The sequence below is a fragment of the Martes martes genome (genome assembly GCF_963455335.1).
Source record: "Martes martes genome assembly, chromosome: 1".
NCBI lineage: Eukaryota > Metazoa > Chordata > Mammalia > Carnivora > Mustelidae > Martes > Martes martes.
Window position 1 is genome coordinate 41,748,272 of NC_137888.1, and position 13,728 is coordinate 41,761,999.

A 13,728-nucleotide genomic window follows, 5' to 3' on the forward strand; every position below is an offset into this window, starting at 1 on the left:
TTTTATCTTTAAATATTATTTAAACGATGTGAAGATATGTTTATTTTGCTTTTATCATACATGGGAGGTCTCCAATTCATACGTAGCTTAGAGGACAAACAGAGTGCATAAGACTAAACCTAAAGACCATGCGTCTTACATACTTTTACTCTGGAAGGAAGCCAATGATTCCCCAATTGGCCACGCTGTATATGGAACTTGCCTTCTTAGGAAATCTGATTGTGGACATCAAACAGAACCAATGCTTCTAATCTCAAACCAAGGCTCAAACCCACCCTCTCCACCATCAACAATGACAGACACCACCACAACTCTACCTTCGCAAGCCTTTAGTACCGGATTGTATCTGTAGCCTTCAGCACATTCGCATTCAAAGTCTCCTGGGATGTTCTTGCACACAGCTGTGCCACAAATGTCTGGCATTACAGAACATTCATCCACATCTATAAATGAAACCAATAGATTAAAAAAATATTTCTCCCATACCAGAGGATAATAGCAAAGGATGCTTGATTTATGTTTCCTGCATCTAGTTTAATATATATAATGAGAAAATAGAGTGGCCTGGGAATAACAAAATTTTAAGTCTATCATCATGTTTTAGTTTACTAAACATGATTTCTTCATGCAAACATATAGGGAATTTGATGGTTGCTCTGTTCTTCAGAGTTATGTAAAAGGAAAGGGCTTTAGTTATTTTCTTATCTATCAAGTTACATTACACAAAGAAATGGGAGAAAAGATTCACCATATTCTTAATATATATCCCTAAATACATGTTTTTGAAATATGTTCTTGAAAGTGGATTCACTCTGTATTATCACAAATATAAAAAATAAAAATGAGGTGACTCATCAGCCATGTTTTCCTTTGGAAATGGACAGTAGCTAAATCTGCATACTATTATTATTGACTGAAGTATTCAAGAGTGATTCAAATTTTAAAAAGAATAGAGGAAGGTCTCTAAGTATTTACAGAATTCCAATACAAATTTTAGTGTTAAATTAATATTCAGAAATTTCAGATGCATGTATTGTATTTATTATATTAACATGTACATTATATTACATGGTAGAGTAGGAAACAAAATACTAATTGCAACTAGTCACTAGATGAAAGCATCTGTGAGAAAAAACAAGTTGCAGAAATAGTTCACTGGAGATGTAATTATTAGTGAACTTTTCTCATCTGTACTCGCTGGAGACAGACAAGTTCAGAATGGAAAATATATTTTCTACTCTATAAAATTGAGAGTTTAATTTTTCCATAGACTAATAACCAAAATTTCAGGCATTACTCTATTTTAAAAAGCATGAACAGAAATAACTGAATCAATTCCTGTATAAGGGAATCCTATATCATGACTGTATCAATGTCAATATCCTGGGTGTGATATTGAAGGGCAGTGTTATAAAATGTTACTACTGGGGGAAACTGAGAAGAGCACATGGGATCTCTTTCTATAATTTCTTACAATGGCATGTGAATCTCCAGTTACATCAAATAAAATATTCATTTAAAAAAAGAGCTATAAAAGCCATATTTTAAAAGAAAGTGAAAACATATGACTAAAATTATTTGGTTTGAGGCATACTGCAGAGAACTATCTAAATCATATGAGTTCAGGTTGTAGCACATTGATTTTATTACCCTACACTGACATCTAATGTCTGACAAAAAGTTTTATTCTTGCATTTGTAGACAATTACTGGCAACTTGATCTCAAGCAATACCCACATCTTGGCAAAGACCCTATTGTAATAGTTGTATACATATTTTTCTATCACCTAGTTCATGGATAAAGTCTGTGTAAATGAAGTATACAAGAACATATGTCATGGTCATTGGGGACATTCTTATGTATAAAAGGACTTTTTTGTAATAATTTATATACATGTGTATTAACTCAATGGATAAGAATTAAATAGCTTTTAATTAAAAATATAAGTCACAACTTCTTTAGAAGAACAGACCATTCAAGTGTCTAAATGCAGAAGTATGAATGGGTATTATTTGCTTATAGAATGCATATGGTATCCTGCATTATGACGGTTTTCTATAATATGTCCTAACAGTAGTGGTATTCTCAATTTCTAACCTCAAACCTCAGACCTTCAAATAGGCAGATAGGAAAGATGTATGGTCACAAATTGGTAATGGTTTAGGAGAAATTGTTAGTTAATGCAGTCCACTTTAAAGTCATTTAACTGCACTTTAAACAATATTATAGTAAATTATACTATACTAAACACTACAGTACAGTGAGGGATAGAACATCTCTTCAATATGAATTCAATATGGGGATTTCCCATATTCCCATACTGAATCCCAAAGTAGATATGACTAGAGTTGAACAGGAACACTTTACAATTTAACTTATTATATTTTTCTACCTCATAGCAAAAAGGAGAGGGACAAGGAGGGAGGGAAGGAGGGAGGGAGGGAGAGAGGGAAGAAGACAGGGAGGGAATGAGGGAGGAGAAAATTATTTACAATTTCTAAAGGCAAAACCTAACTCCAGGCTGGAAAATTCATTTTTAGCCATCCACACATAGCACAAATATTTGAAGTTTTAATTGTGGCAGTTAAAATAATCAAATAGAAGGGACAATAGGCAGAGGGAAAAAAGTCAAAATTGGAGGGAAACATAAGGACAACGAAAAACAAAGGAAATACACTAGTAAAATGACTTATTGAAAAGCTAAACTGACAGGGATTATTCAAATCTGAAGAAAAAAAATTAGTTATGACCAATGATGGGATCTTACATGTATAAAAAGAAAGAAAATAGTTCATCTTTCCCAAAACTGCAACAGGAGATAAGGTGTAAGAAGAAAGGTTTATATTAGATATTTGACAGATATATCTAACAAGGAAATATGAAATACAGTGGAAGAGGTTATTAAGGATTATGATGGATTACTCTGTATAGCTGTTTATCTTATGGCATAAAGGAAATAATATTAGAATGTCTGGAAAAAATAAAAACAATGGTTTTGCAAAGACTCTAGTGAGCAAGGACCTGCACTGAAACTTCACTTTATCCCCTTTTAATGAAATTCTTTATTCAAACGTACACAGACACACACACACACACACACACAGTAACAAAACAGTAAAATACTCAATAAATAATAAAATACAATATGAAAAATTCTATAACAAAATAATCCATGAACATTAAACTAAAAGGCTAGTATCACAAGTATCCCCTAGTATCACAAGGCTTCAAGGTGGGTAATAATTTGTATCTGTTACAAGCACTTACAACTGGAGAGTTCCAAGAATTTCCTGGGGAAATTCCACTAACTGAACTTTGCTCTCACACAGTAAATGCCTTCTTGCTCTTACCTTTGCAGTCCTTCTTATTTAAAAGCATAAAAAAACCACTTTTACAGGAACAGCGGTAACTTCCAGGTGTATTATCACATATCTGGCTGCAACCTCCATTTACATTTGAGGGATCTTTGCATTCATTTATATCTAAGAAGGGAAAAATAAATTATTTTTAAAGCAATAAGGCCTCTGGAGAAAGTTCTAGGAGGCCAATCCAGATGAGTTAGGTGGGTTTAGTAGACATACCATATTCACACTTGTCTCCTTGCCAACCTGGTTTACAGATGCAAGTGAATGTAGCTTGACCATCTCTGCAGCTTTTGTACCCATCTTCATTGCATGGCAGAGGACTACATTGGTCTGGAATGGCTGAAGGAGATAGACAGCTATTTAATTTTTGCCACATGCCATGGTAAAAAAAGAACTATGTACCCTTTAATAGAAATCCTGTGCATGAAGACTGTAATCAATGAAAAAAATCATAACTTCTTCCTTCAAATAATACTTTTTCATAGAAAAGTGAGTCCAATATTGTTTTCCTCTATGATCATCAGCCTTGTTTCCCAAACTCCACATATGAGTGAAATCAGATAGTACCTGTCTTTCTCTGACTGACCTACCTTGCTCAGCATAATACTCTCTAGCTCCATCTACATTGTCACAAATGGCAAGATTTCATTCTTTTCTAAAAAGAGAAGCAGACCAAGAGGCCAGCTTTTTTTTTTTTTTTTTTTTTTTTTGCTTGAAGACTTTATTTCTCAGAGAGAGAAAGAGAGTGCATGCATAAGCAGGGAGAGCAGTGGGCACGCTCCCCGCTGAGCAAGAGGCCCGATTGCAGGACTTGATCCCAGGACCCTAGGATCGTGACTGGAGCAGACACTGAACCAACTTAGTCATTCAGGCATCCCACCAGGCCAACTCTTAACTATGCAGGATGGGCTGAAGGTTGGCCGAGGGGAGGTGGGGGTGGATGAGTGAATGGGTCATGGGGATTAGGGGGTGCACTTGCTGTGACTAGCACTGGGTGTTGTATGTAGGTGTTGAATCACTAGACTGTGCACCTGAAACTCATATTGTTTTGTATGTTGGTTAATTGGAATTTAAATAAAATTTTTTTTAAAAAGTAAGTCCATTAGATAAATCTTTATAATTATTTTGTAAAAGGGAACTACTTTTATATTTGCAAATATATACAAATATACAACATATACAGTATAAATTTACAAATGTAATTTGTTATTTTTTCATATAAATTATCATATTTGATCCTTAAAACAATTCAATGTGGTAGGCAGAACAAATAAAACCACTCGGTGTCAACAGAAAAAAGAATTTGGGACTTCCAATTTGGGTTAAGATGAAGTAACATGAACTAGATTCATCTTCCTGCCTTAAATAAATACAACTCTGCTCAAAAGACATAAAACAATAGTTTCTAGACAATGGACAATAGGTAGCAGAGAACTGGTGATTCCTAGGGGAAAGCCATTTCCTTCATAAAATGTTACAGTACTTTACCACCATCTTAAATGATATGCCCAGTTGTATATTTGTGGTCTCTCTACCCTCACTAGACACTGCAATGGTCCCTTGGTTCCTGCACATTTCCACAACTGTTTCTCAAGCCTTCCTACTTTACTCTGCAAATTCCTTCCAACACATTCTGGTTTGCTTAAATTAGCCTGAGGAATTTTCTGTTACATGTTAAAAAAAAAAAAAAAAGTTTTTAAAACTAAACTAAAACTAATTGCCAAATTTTTCAACAAATATTCTCAAAAAATCAAGTTTTTGAAAAGTGGCAATAAATCAGGTATTAGTTAAAATTCTAGAAGACAGGCTAATCAGCAAATTATCAAATTATTTTTATATCCAGGATACCTGGGTGGCTCAGGCGACTAAGCGTCTGCCTTTGGCTCAGGTCATAATCCCAGGGTTTGAGGGACTGAGTCCCTCATAGGGTTCCCTGCTCGGCGGGGAGCCTGTTTCTCCCTCTGCCTGCTGCTCCCCCTTCTTGTATTCCCTCTCTCTATCTCTCTACCAAATAAATAAATAAAATCTTTAAAAACATTACTTTCATATCCTCTGGTAAATTAAAAAATAAAGTATGGATTAAATATATGTGTTCAGGCAAACTATTTTACTTGTATAATTACAACCGACTTAAAGTTAGAGAAAATTCAGATACATGAATATTTAGATAATGCCAATGTCACATGTAAAATATTCACTAGACAGATATCCCAATTTACATGTTGCAATTTCACCTTTTTGTCTTTGACTCTCACCCGGGAAATTAGAGATAAATAATCTACCAGAGTTATCACAAGGCGCTATATGAACTTCAGAGGGAGAAGGCTAATGTGATATTTTAATGTTTCACATATATATGATTGGTGCCAAAACTTAGAAGAATAAGCCTGGCTCCACTTATACATGATTACACAACAACATCCAAAATAAAGCTGTCAGAAATAAAATGCTGAAGTTGATTACCTAAAGCTTAGTAAACAAGGAACACTGTTCAACTTAAACATCAGATGGAATATTTATTTGGAGTAAAAGAGCAGCATTTACATTTGGAGAAAAAAAAAAAAACGCATTCTTTCAAACTATTTTGAGACTATCTCCTTGCTGCGCACACAACTCTTCTAGGGCTCATTTGTTGATTTTAAACATTAGTTATATTTACATGGTATATATTATTTACTTGCAGGGTTTTACTCTGCTTTATTTATTTATTTATTTTTTAAATAGATGGTAGAGGTGTTTACCAGTGACACAGCTCCGCAGATCAGGGTGAGCTTCAGTGGACTGACGTGCAGCAGTGAACAACCCAGCTCGGAAAGAGCCAAGACAACCTGTAAGTACAAGTAAATGTAGTCTTTTTAGAGTAGATACACTTACTTCCTCTGAAATCATGGTGGAGGTAGAAATTATCCAAATCCTGGGGATTGACAGGATTTGGCATTCAAAACGTCATCCCTAAATGTTTCTGTCCACATTTTTAAAAATTTAAATATTCTACAAGCAAGATTCCAGTAAATACAGAGTCATGAAAAAAAGGTTTATGGGAGCTTCTTTTTGGAGAAGAATCTTAAAGCAAGGGATGAAAAAGATCTTAGATTAACAGAAAAATTTATTGGCAAATAAATCTATGCTCTTCACTCTGCAGCAGAGACCTAGAGTTACCCCCGTATCTGTAGGCCAGAGTCTAATTTAAAAGCGTCTAGGGGAGCCTGGGTGGCTCAGTGGGTTAAGCCTCTGCCTTTGGCTCAGGTCATGATCTCAGGGTCCTGGGATGGAGCCCCACATCGGGCTCTCTGCTCAGCAGCAGACCTGTTTCCCCTCCCTCTCTGCCTGCTTGTGATCTCTCGCTCTGTCGAATAAATAAATTAAAAAAATATTTAAAAGTGTCTATAATTAAGTCAATAGATTAAGTTAGTGTTTCTGGCTGCTGCAGGCAACTTCTAATTCTCTCAGTGTTGTATAGAGACTAATATAATAATATTTGTATAATGCCTCAATATTACAAAGTAGGTCTACTTCATTTTATTTCTCACTATAACTCTGAAATTAGATCTAGCAATTTGGCAGCAAAAACAGCTGAAGTAACAGATAAATACTTACATACTTTAAGTAGGAGACATTTAGTGTCAACAACATTTCTTAATAGTCTCTGAAGACAACATTATTTTTATTTGTATCTATATCTATTTCTCATTTCATTGTACAGCTAATCACAACTTACTAAAGAAATGGTATTTTGATTAACTTTTGCTGAGTAACAACCCCCAAAATTAGAACCTCAAGTAATCCCTCCTTGTTCACAATCTGTGGGTCAAATATTAGAAAGGGTTTAGTTGGGCTGTTTGTCTCTGTTACACATAGAGTCAGCCAGGGCCGCTGAGATTGGAAGATCCACCTCTCAGATGGCTTTTCTTTTCTTTTTTTTTTTAAGATTTTATTTATTTATTTGAGAGAGAGAGAGAGAGAGCGTGAGAGAGAGCATGAGAGGGGAGTAGGTCAGAGGGAGAAGCATACTCCCCATGGAGCTGGGAGCCTGATGCAGGGCTCGATCCCGTGACTCTGGGATCATGACCTGAGCCAAAAGCAGTTGCCTAACCAACTGAGCCACCCAGGTGCCCTTAGATGGCTTTTCACTCACATGGCTGACATCTCTCTCTTCCCATGTGGTCATAATTCAGGACTTCTCAATGTGGTTGAGTTTCTTTTAGCATGCTGGTCCTAACGCGGCACTTCTTTCATGGCAGCTGGCTTCCAGGAGGAAGAAAGCAGAGACTGCCAGACCAATGAAGAGGCATTTTGTCACCTCCAGAGTCTACTGATCAAGGCTATCCCAGGGTACATCCAAATTCAGGGAGCAAGGAGGCACTATGTTTATGATCACTCCATGCTGCTGCATATAAGTTATTGCTTCTAATTTTTTGCTTGCTAAACTTCACTCCATTGCAAGCAACCACCATTTTTATAATCTCCTCTACCCATGAAAGATACTTAGATTGCCCCCAACATCCCACCTCTACAAGTTGCACTGCAATGGATATCTTCATGTGTGACTCATTAGTACATGCATAAGAAATAGATACCCAGGGGTTTCAAGAATTGTGGGATCATTAGATAGGCACATACTTAGTGGCTCTCCAATGCACCTCCAGAGGTGCATTTCCACCACACAGCTTAAGAATTTCTGTACCTTGGCTTTCTAATTTATGCCACAATAGGCAAGTAAGTGATATTTCATATTGTTTTTCTGAGTTCTAGTGAGATGGAGCATACCTTATGTCATTTATTATTAAAGATTTTTATTTATTTATTTGACAGACAGAGATCACAAGTAGGCAGAGAGGCAGGCAGAGAGAGAGGAGGAAGCAGGCTCCCGGCTGAGCAGAGAGCCCGATGTGGGGCTCAATCCCAGGACCCTGAGATCATGACCTGAGCTGAAGGCAGAGGCTTTAACCCACTGAGCCACCCAGGTGCCCCTCCTTATGTCATTTAAAAAATTTTTGTTTCCAGGGCATTTATCTATGGTAGTATTGGTCCTGGACAAAAGTATCAAAATTTGTAAATTGTATGGTTGTTCTGTATAACCTTTATCAAGCTCAGAAAATTCTCCTATAATCACAGTTTGCAAAAAGTTTTTATAATTAAATGCCGAATTTTATCAACTGCTTTTTCTGTATGAACTGAGGTAATAATATACTCTTTATGTGGATAATTAAATTGATAGATTTTCTGATATTAAACCATCCCTGTATTTCTGTAATAAACCCTACTTCTTTATGATATTATTTTAATACACTTTAGATTAGATTGGATATCATTTTATTTAGAATTAATTTATAATTAAAAAGGAATTTTATTTTTATTTTCTTGTATCGTTCTTACCTGATTTTGGAATCAAGATTACTTCAAACTTTCTGAATAAGCTCACAGCATAGAACCTTATTCTCTCTTCTTGGACAATTTTATAAGAGAAAACAACATTTGTTTTTAATTTAGAAGAAGTTATTTGTATAACATCTGGGTTTGAATTTGAGGGGCACCATGGAAGAGGGCTTTGACTGAGGTTTTGCTGATTTAGTAATTACTTGTAACCAAGTTATCAACTTCTTCCTATAAAATTATAGTGTTATATATTTTTCTGGGAATGTATCCCTTTTATCAAGTTTCCAAATATATTTTGGTACAGCTATTTTTATTATTTTGTGATTATACTTTATTTTATGATTATCTTTATTTTACCATTATAAATTCAATCTATGTTGGGCTTATAGTATTTCTTCTTTTTATCCTACACTTCATGTTTTGGCATTTCGTTTTTCTCTCTTTTTCTTTTTTCTTAATTATTCTTACTAGAGGTGAGTCTAACTTACTAACCTTTTCAAAGAATGACATTTTGCTTTTATGAATCTTTTGTTTTCTTTTTAACTTATTTCTATCCCTATTTTTGTTATTTCCTTATTTTTTGCTGCTAAGAGTTTGCAATATTGTACTTTTTTAAACCTTTTCTTGATTTGTATGTTTAGGTAATTTCTTAAATACTCCAAACTGTCCTCTTACTGTTACCTCAGCAGTCAGCACCCAACTTTCCACACACACATATTAGGTCAAGCCAGCCTTCAGTTTATTCATGGATTTCTCACATTTCTTGCGGTTTTTCATTTTATTTTGTTATCATTAGTGCCTAGAATGCCAATGTTTCTCCTGAGATGATTTTAAGAGAAGGAAGGAGTCAGCAGTCTGGGCTAATTAATTGACTTAGGAAGAACCAGAAACTAAAATTTATTTCTAATGTTTATATTTAGGCTCAGAACTGAACATTTTCCAAAGAAGTTTCTCTTCCATTAATATAAAAATCCACTCTATCAGATGATATTTAAAAGGCTCTCATAAATAGTAGGGTTATTCATTCTATTTTCTAAAGAAAGAACAGAACTTAAAAACTTAACATTTGTGTGATGAAATCCACAGTATTTTTTACCAAATTCCATGTTTCCAATGCAGTACATACGGTATGTGGATAAACTGAAGCACTTTCTAACCCCTGAAACTCCAAATCTAACACTGCCCACTGTGTGGTGTTAGTGATCTAAGTTCTTGGGTGGTCTTATCTCACTGTAAGGAGATTCCTGAATAAGTTATGGTAACTAGTAAAATTATGTTAGGTTTGCCAAGGACAGGATCATAAAGTTTTTCCCCCCAATTAGGGCCATTGGCCTATAGAATATACACATCAAACGACATAAAAGTTTAAGTTAGGTAGAGTTTTGTTTTTTTGTTTTCAACAGTGGAATTCATTGCAAATGCCTATACATAAGTAAAGACCAAAATATAAATTGTGAGTCAAAAAGTAAAAATGATATAAAGTAAAGTTTTGTTTTAAATTAAGGGTTGGTTAAATAATAATACTTTACATTTGAAGAGAAATGTAAAGTGAAAAAAAAAAACCTATCTACATAAATATACTTATCTGGTGTTCCCAACAGGTCCGAAGTTAGAAAATATAATTATAGCGCACATTTAAATAAGAACCTGAAAAGCAAAATAACTTGTTTAACCTGACACAGTAGAAATTTTTAGATCTGGGAGTAGAGCCCACATCTTACAGGTTTTGTTTTTGGTTTTTGGCTTTTGGTTTTCTTTTTTTGTTTTTTTGTACTTGGTTATTCAACCATGCTGCCAAAGAAGACAAGCGAAGAGAAAAGAAAGTTGAGTAGAGCCAGAAAAGAGGAAATTGAGAAGGAGAAAAGAAGAAGAAAGTATTTTATCTAAGGAACTTTCCCAAAATACATAATGTTGTATTAAAAAGCTATTTATCTTTATCCAAATGTACTATGTGATCAAAGGTATATACTTCTTGAGTGCTGATGTCCACAAAAACACAGCTTCAATACATGGACCTAAGAAACAAGGATTAATACTATATTTTTTAATGCAAGCTTTTAATTTTTAATAGCCAAATATCTTTTCTATAAAATATTTAAATCCCTACCTAAAACTGAGAAGCTAAAACAGTCTTGACATTCTATCTTTTCTCCACTTTAATTATGATGATTTATGTCATAAGCTCTGAAGAGTGTAGAGATTATTTTCTTTCATTAAAACATAATCCATAAATTCCAGTTATAAAGTAAACAAGTCTTGTGGTATAATGTATAGGATGGTGACTATAGTTAATAATACTGTATTGTATATTTGAAAGTTGCTAAGAAAGTAGATCTTACAAGTTTTCATCACAGGAAAAAGAAATTGTAACTATGTGTGGTGACATGTTAACTAGACTTACTCGATGGTCATTTTGCAATATATACATACATATATTAAATATTATGTTGTATACATGAAACTAATACAATGTCATATGTTAATTATATACCAATATTAAGAAGATAACCCATGACAACCATATGCTTCTAAAGAGTGTCCTGATACTTACATATAATTTATCATCAGCCCATGGACCTTTATGGCAAAGTCAAGAGAATGAAAAAGACTAAAAATTAAAATGCCAGACAGTAATTAAAGAACCATTTCAAATTTGTTTACATGTCCTTAAATAAAAGGACAGCAAGACTGCATATAAAATGAACTCTTATGCCCAAGGCTAATTAAATTGGATGGAACAGATGAGTGAAAGATTGGACTTGATCAAATCTAAATTCCCTTCTATTTCTATGATTATATGCTTGAGATTCTTTGAACTTACCTAAATATTTTGGATAAAAATAATCCTAGAAAGAAAGAAAAGACAAAATGTATTTTAGCAAGCCTAAATTTCACTAAATAGTTAAAACTTAATTTTATAATGTGTTTTATATTAAATATACAAATATATTACATATAATTATCATTTCCACATTACAATATTCTTGCTATACTAAAATATGCCAGGAGTAGATAACTAATAACATTAAGCCAACATGACACTGAGCTTAAATCAATATTGAGCAATAAAATCATGTAACAAAAGCTTCTAATCTGAAAACAGGTTCTACTAAAGATGTTACATGCAATATATACTCTCTATTTGTAAATTCTTTAATTTTTCCATAATGATCAGATACCTGACGGTTTTGGAGGGGAGGGGGAGTGGGGGGATGGGTGAGCCTGGTGGTGGGTATTATGGAGGGCACATATTGCATGGAGCACTGGGTGTGGTGCATAAACAATGAATTTTGGAACACTGAAAAGAAATAATATAAAATAAAATGGAAAAAAAAGATCAGATACCCATTTGACACATTTCATGTCATTCTGATTACATATGTCACATTTAATGTTGAATAGAAGTGACATAATTTGAAGTGAATTAAACTGAACATTCATCTTTTAGCATCTTATGTACATGTAATACCTTATTATAAATTGGTTTTGTACCAAAAGTTTGTCTGAAAATCAGTAATTTGGACTAAGGAATGTACTTTTCCAAAGGGAGAAAAATGTTAAAATGTGATTTCTGAAGGTAAGGTTCTCAGGCTGGTTCCCCAAAGCCTTCTTAGGCCATAATATATCTAATGTGTAACATTAATAACACAAGAATACCTCACAAGAAACCAGTGTTTCTACATAAAAACATACTCAAGTAAGGAATATACTTCATCCAGTACAGAGCCAAAGTCACTCTTGCCTCCTCTCACATATCAGCCTAAACAACAGTTGTCTACTCATTTATAAAGGTGGGATCTCCCACCCGGTAATTCGAACAGTGGTGTTTTCTTCTACAGAACAAAAGCCAGGAAGACAAGCAACAATGAATGGGTTCAAAAGGAGACGATATGAATGTGAAAGTTAGATATTAGGGACAGCAGGGAGTGTGGACTAGGATATTAGGGATGTGGACAGGGAGAGGATGGGGCAGGATAGAAAATGAGAAGCAGGGGCACCTGCATGGCTCAGTTGGTTGGGCGTCTGCCTTCAGCTTGTGTCATGGTCTCTGGGTCCTGGGATCCAGTCCCATGTCAGGCACCCCACTCAGCAGGGAGTCTGCTTCTCCCTCTCCATCCGCCTCTCCCTCCGACCCCCTCCTCCATTCATGCTCTCTCTCACTCTCTCTCTCAAATAAATAAATAAAATCTTAAAAAAAAAAATGAGAAGCAGTCACAAATGTTTATTTTTCCCTTGCCTTTCATTTCTCCCATGTTTTCTTTACTCCCTCTGTCATCTTTCTCTTTTGTATATGAGACAAATGTCAAAAAGTGAAGGGGAGGAAGCAAATAAATGAGTTTCCCTTCTCCACTACTTTCCCTCCTCTCCACTATGGTCTTCTACCTCACTCTTCATTTGCCATTCAGTGGCTAAGCTACAAGAACATACCTACAATGTTAGAAATATATACTCAGGTATTTACGGGCTACGTAAGAATATGATATCTTAGGGATGTAGGCTTGCCTTAAATGATCCAGTGAAACAAAACTAAAACTGGGTGGGGTTGAGAATAGGCAAAACAAGAATGGTAATTGCTGATAATTGCTTAAGTCTGGGGAGGTATATGGGGGTTTATCATACTGTTCTGACTCCTATGGTACATATTTAAATTTCTATATATAATATAATATATATATTATATTATACTGTATTATAATGTGTGTATATATATTATATATATAGTATATATGATATATATAACATATATAACATATATATGTATCCTACACAATAAGAGTACTAATCTGCTATATATTGTGAAATAATAAAATATTTTGTCTTGTCAATTGCTTATCCACAAAAAGCCACAAAACTCACTCAATCCTGCAGAGTATTAATTCTTTGGTGCCTTGGAAAAAATATTCTTTGAACCTCAGTAGAGAGAAAAGGATTAAAGAGGAACTCTGGAGAACACAAGTTGTTACTGTCTTGAGCAAGTTCTCTAAC

At 34.5% G+C, this 13,728-nt stretch overlaps 1 protein-coding gene across 1 annotated transcript in view; it reads right to left on the reverse strand.

Moving 5' to 3' along the window:
- The window catches only part of PROS1 (protein S), a 64,403-nt gene that overhangs the window by 24,131 nt on the left and 26,544 nt on the right, over window positions 1–13,728 (reverse strand). Inside the window, exons 3-7 of the mRNA XM_080824186.1 lie at window positions 11,564–11,588; window positions 6,108–6,194; window positions 3,583–3,705; window positions 3,352–3,483; window positions 318–443 (exon numbers count right to left, since the gene is read on the reverse strand). Coding sequence (XP_080680312.1) covers window positions 318–443; window positions 3,352–3,483; window positions 3,583–3,705; window positions 6,108–6,194; window positions 11,564–11,588 — 493 coding nt within the window. The remainder of the gene's footprint in view (window positions 1–317; window positions 444–3,351; window positions 3,484–3,582; window positions 3,706–6,107; window positions 6,195–11,563; window positions 11,589–13,728) is intronic.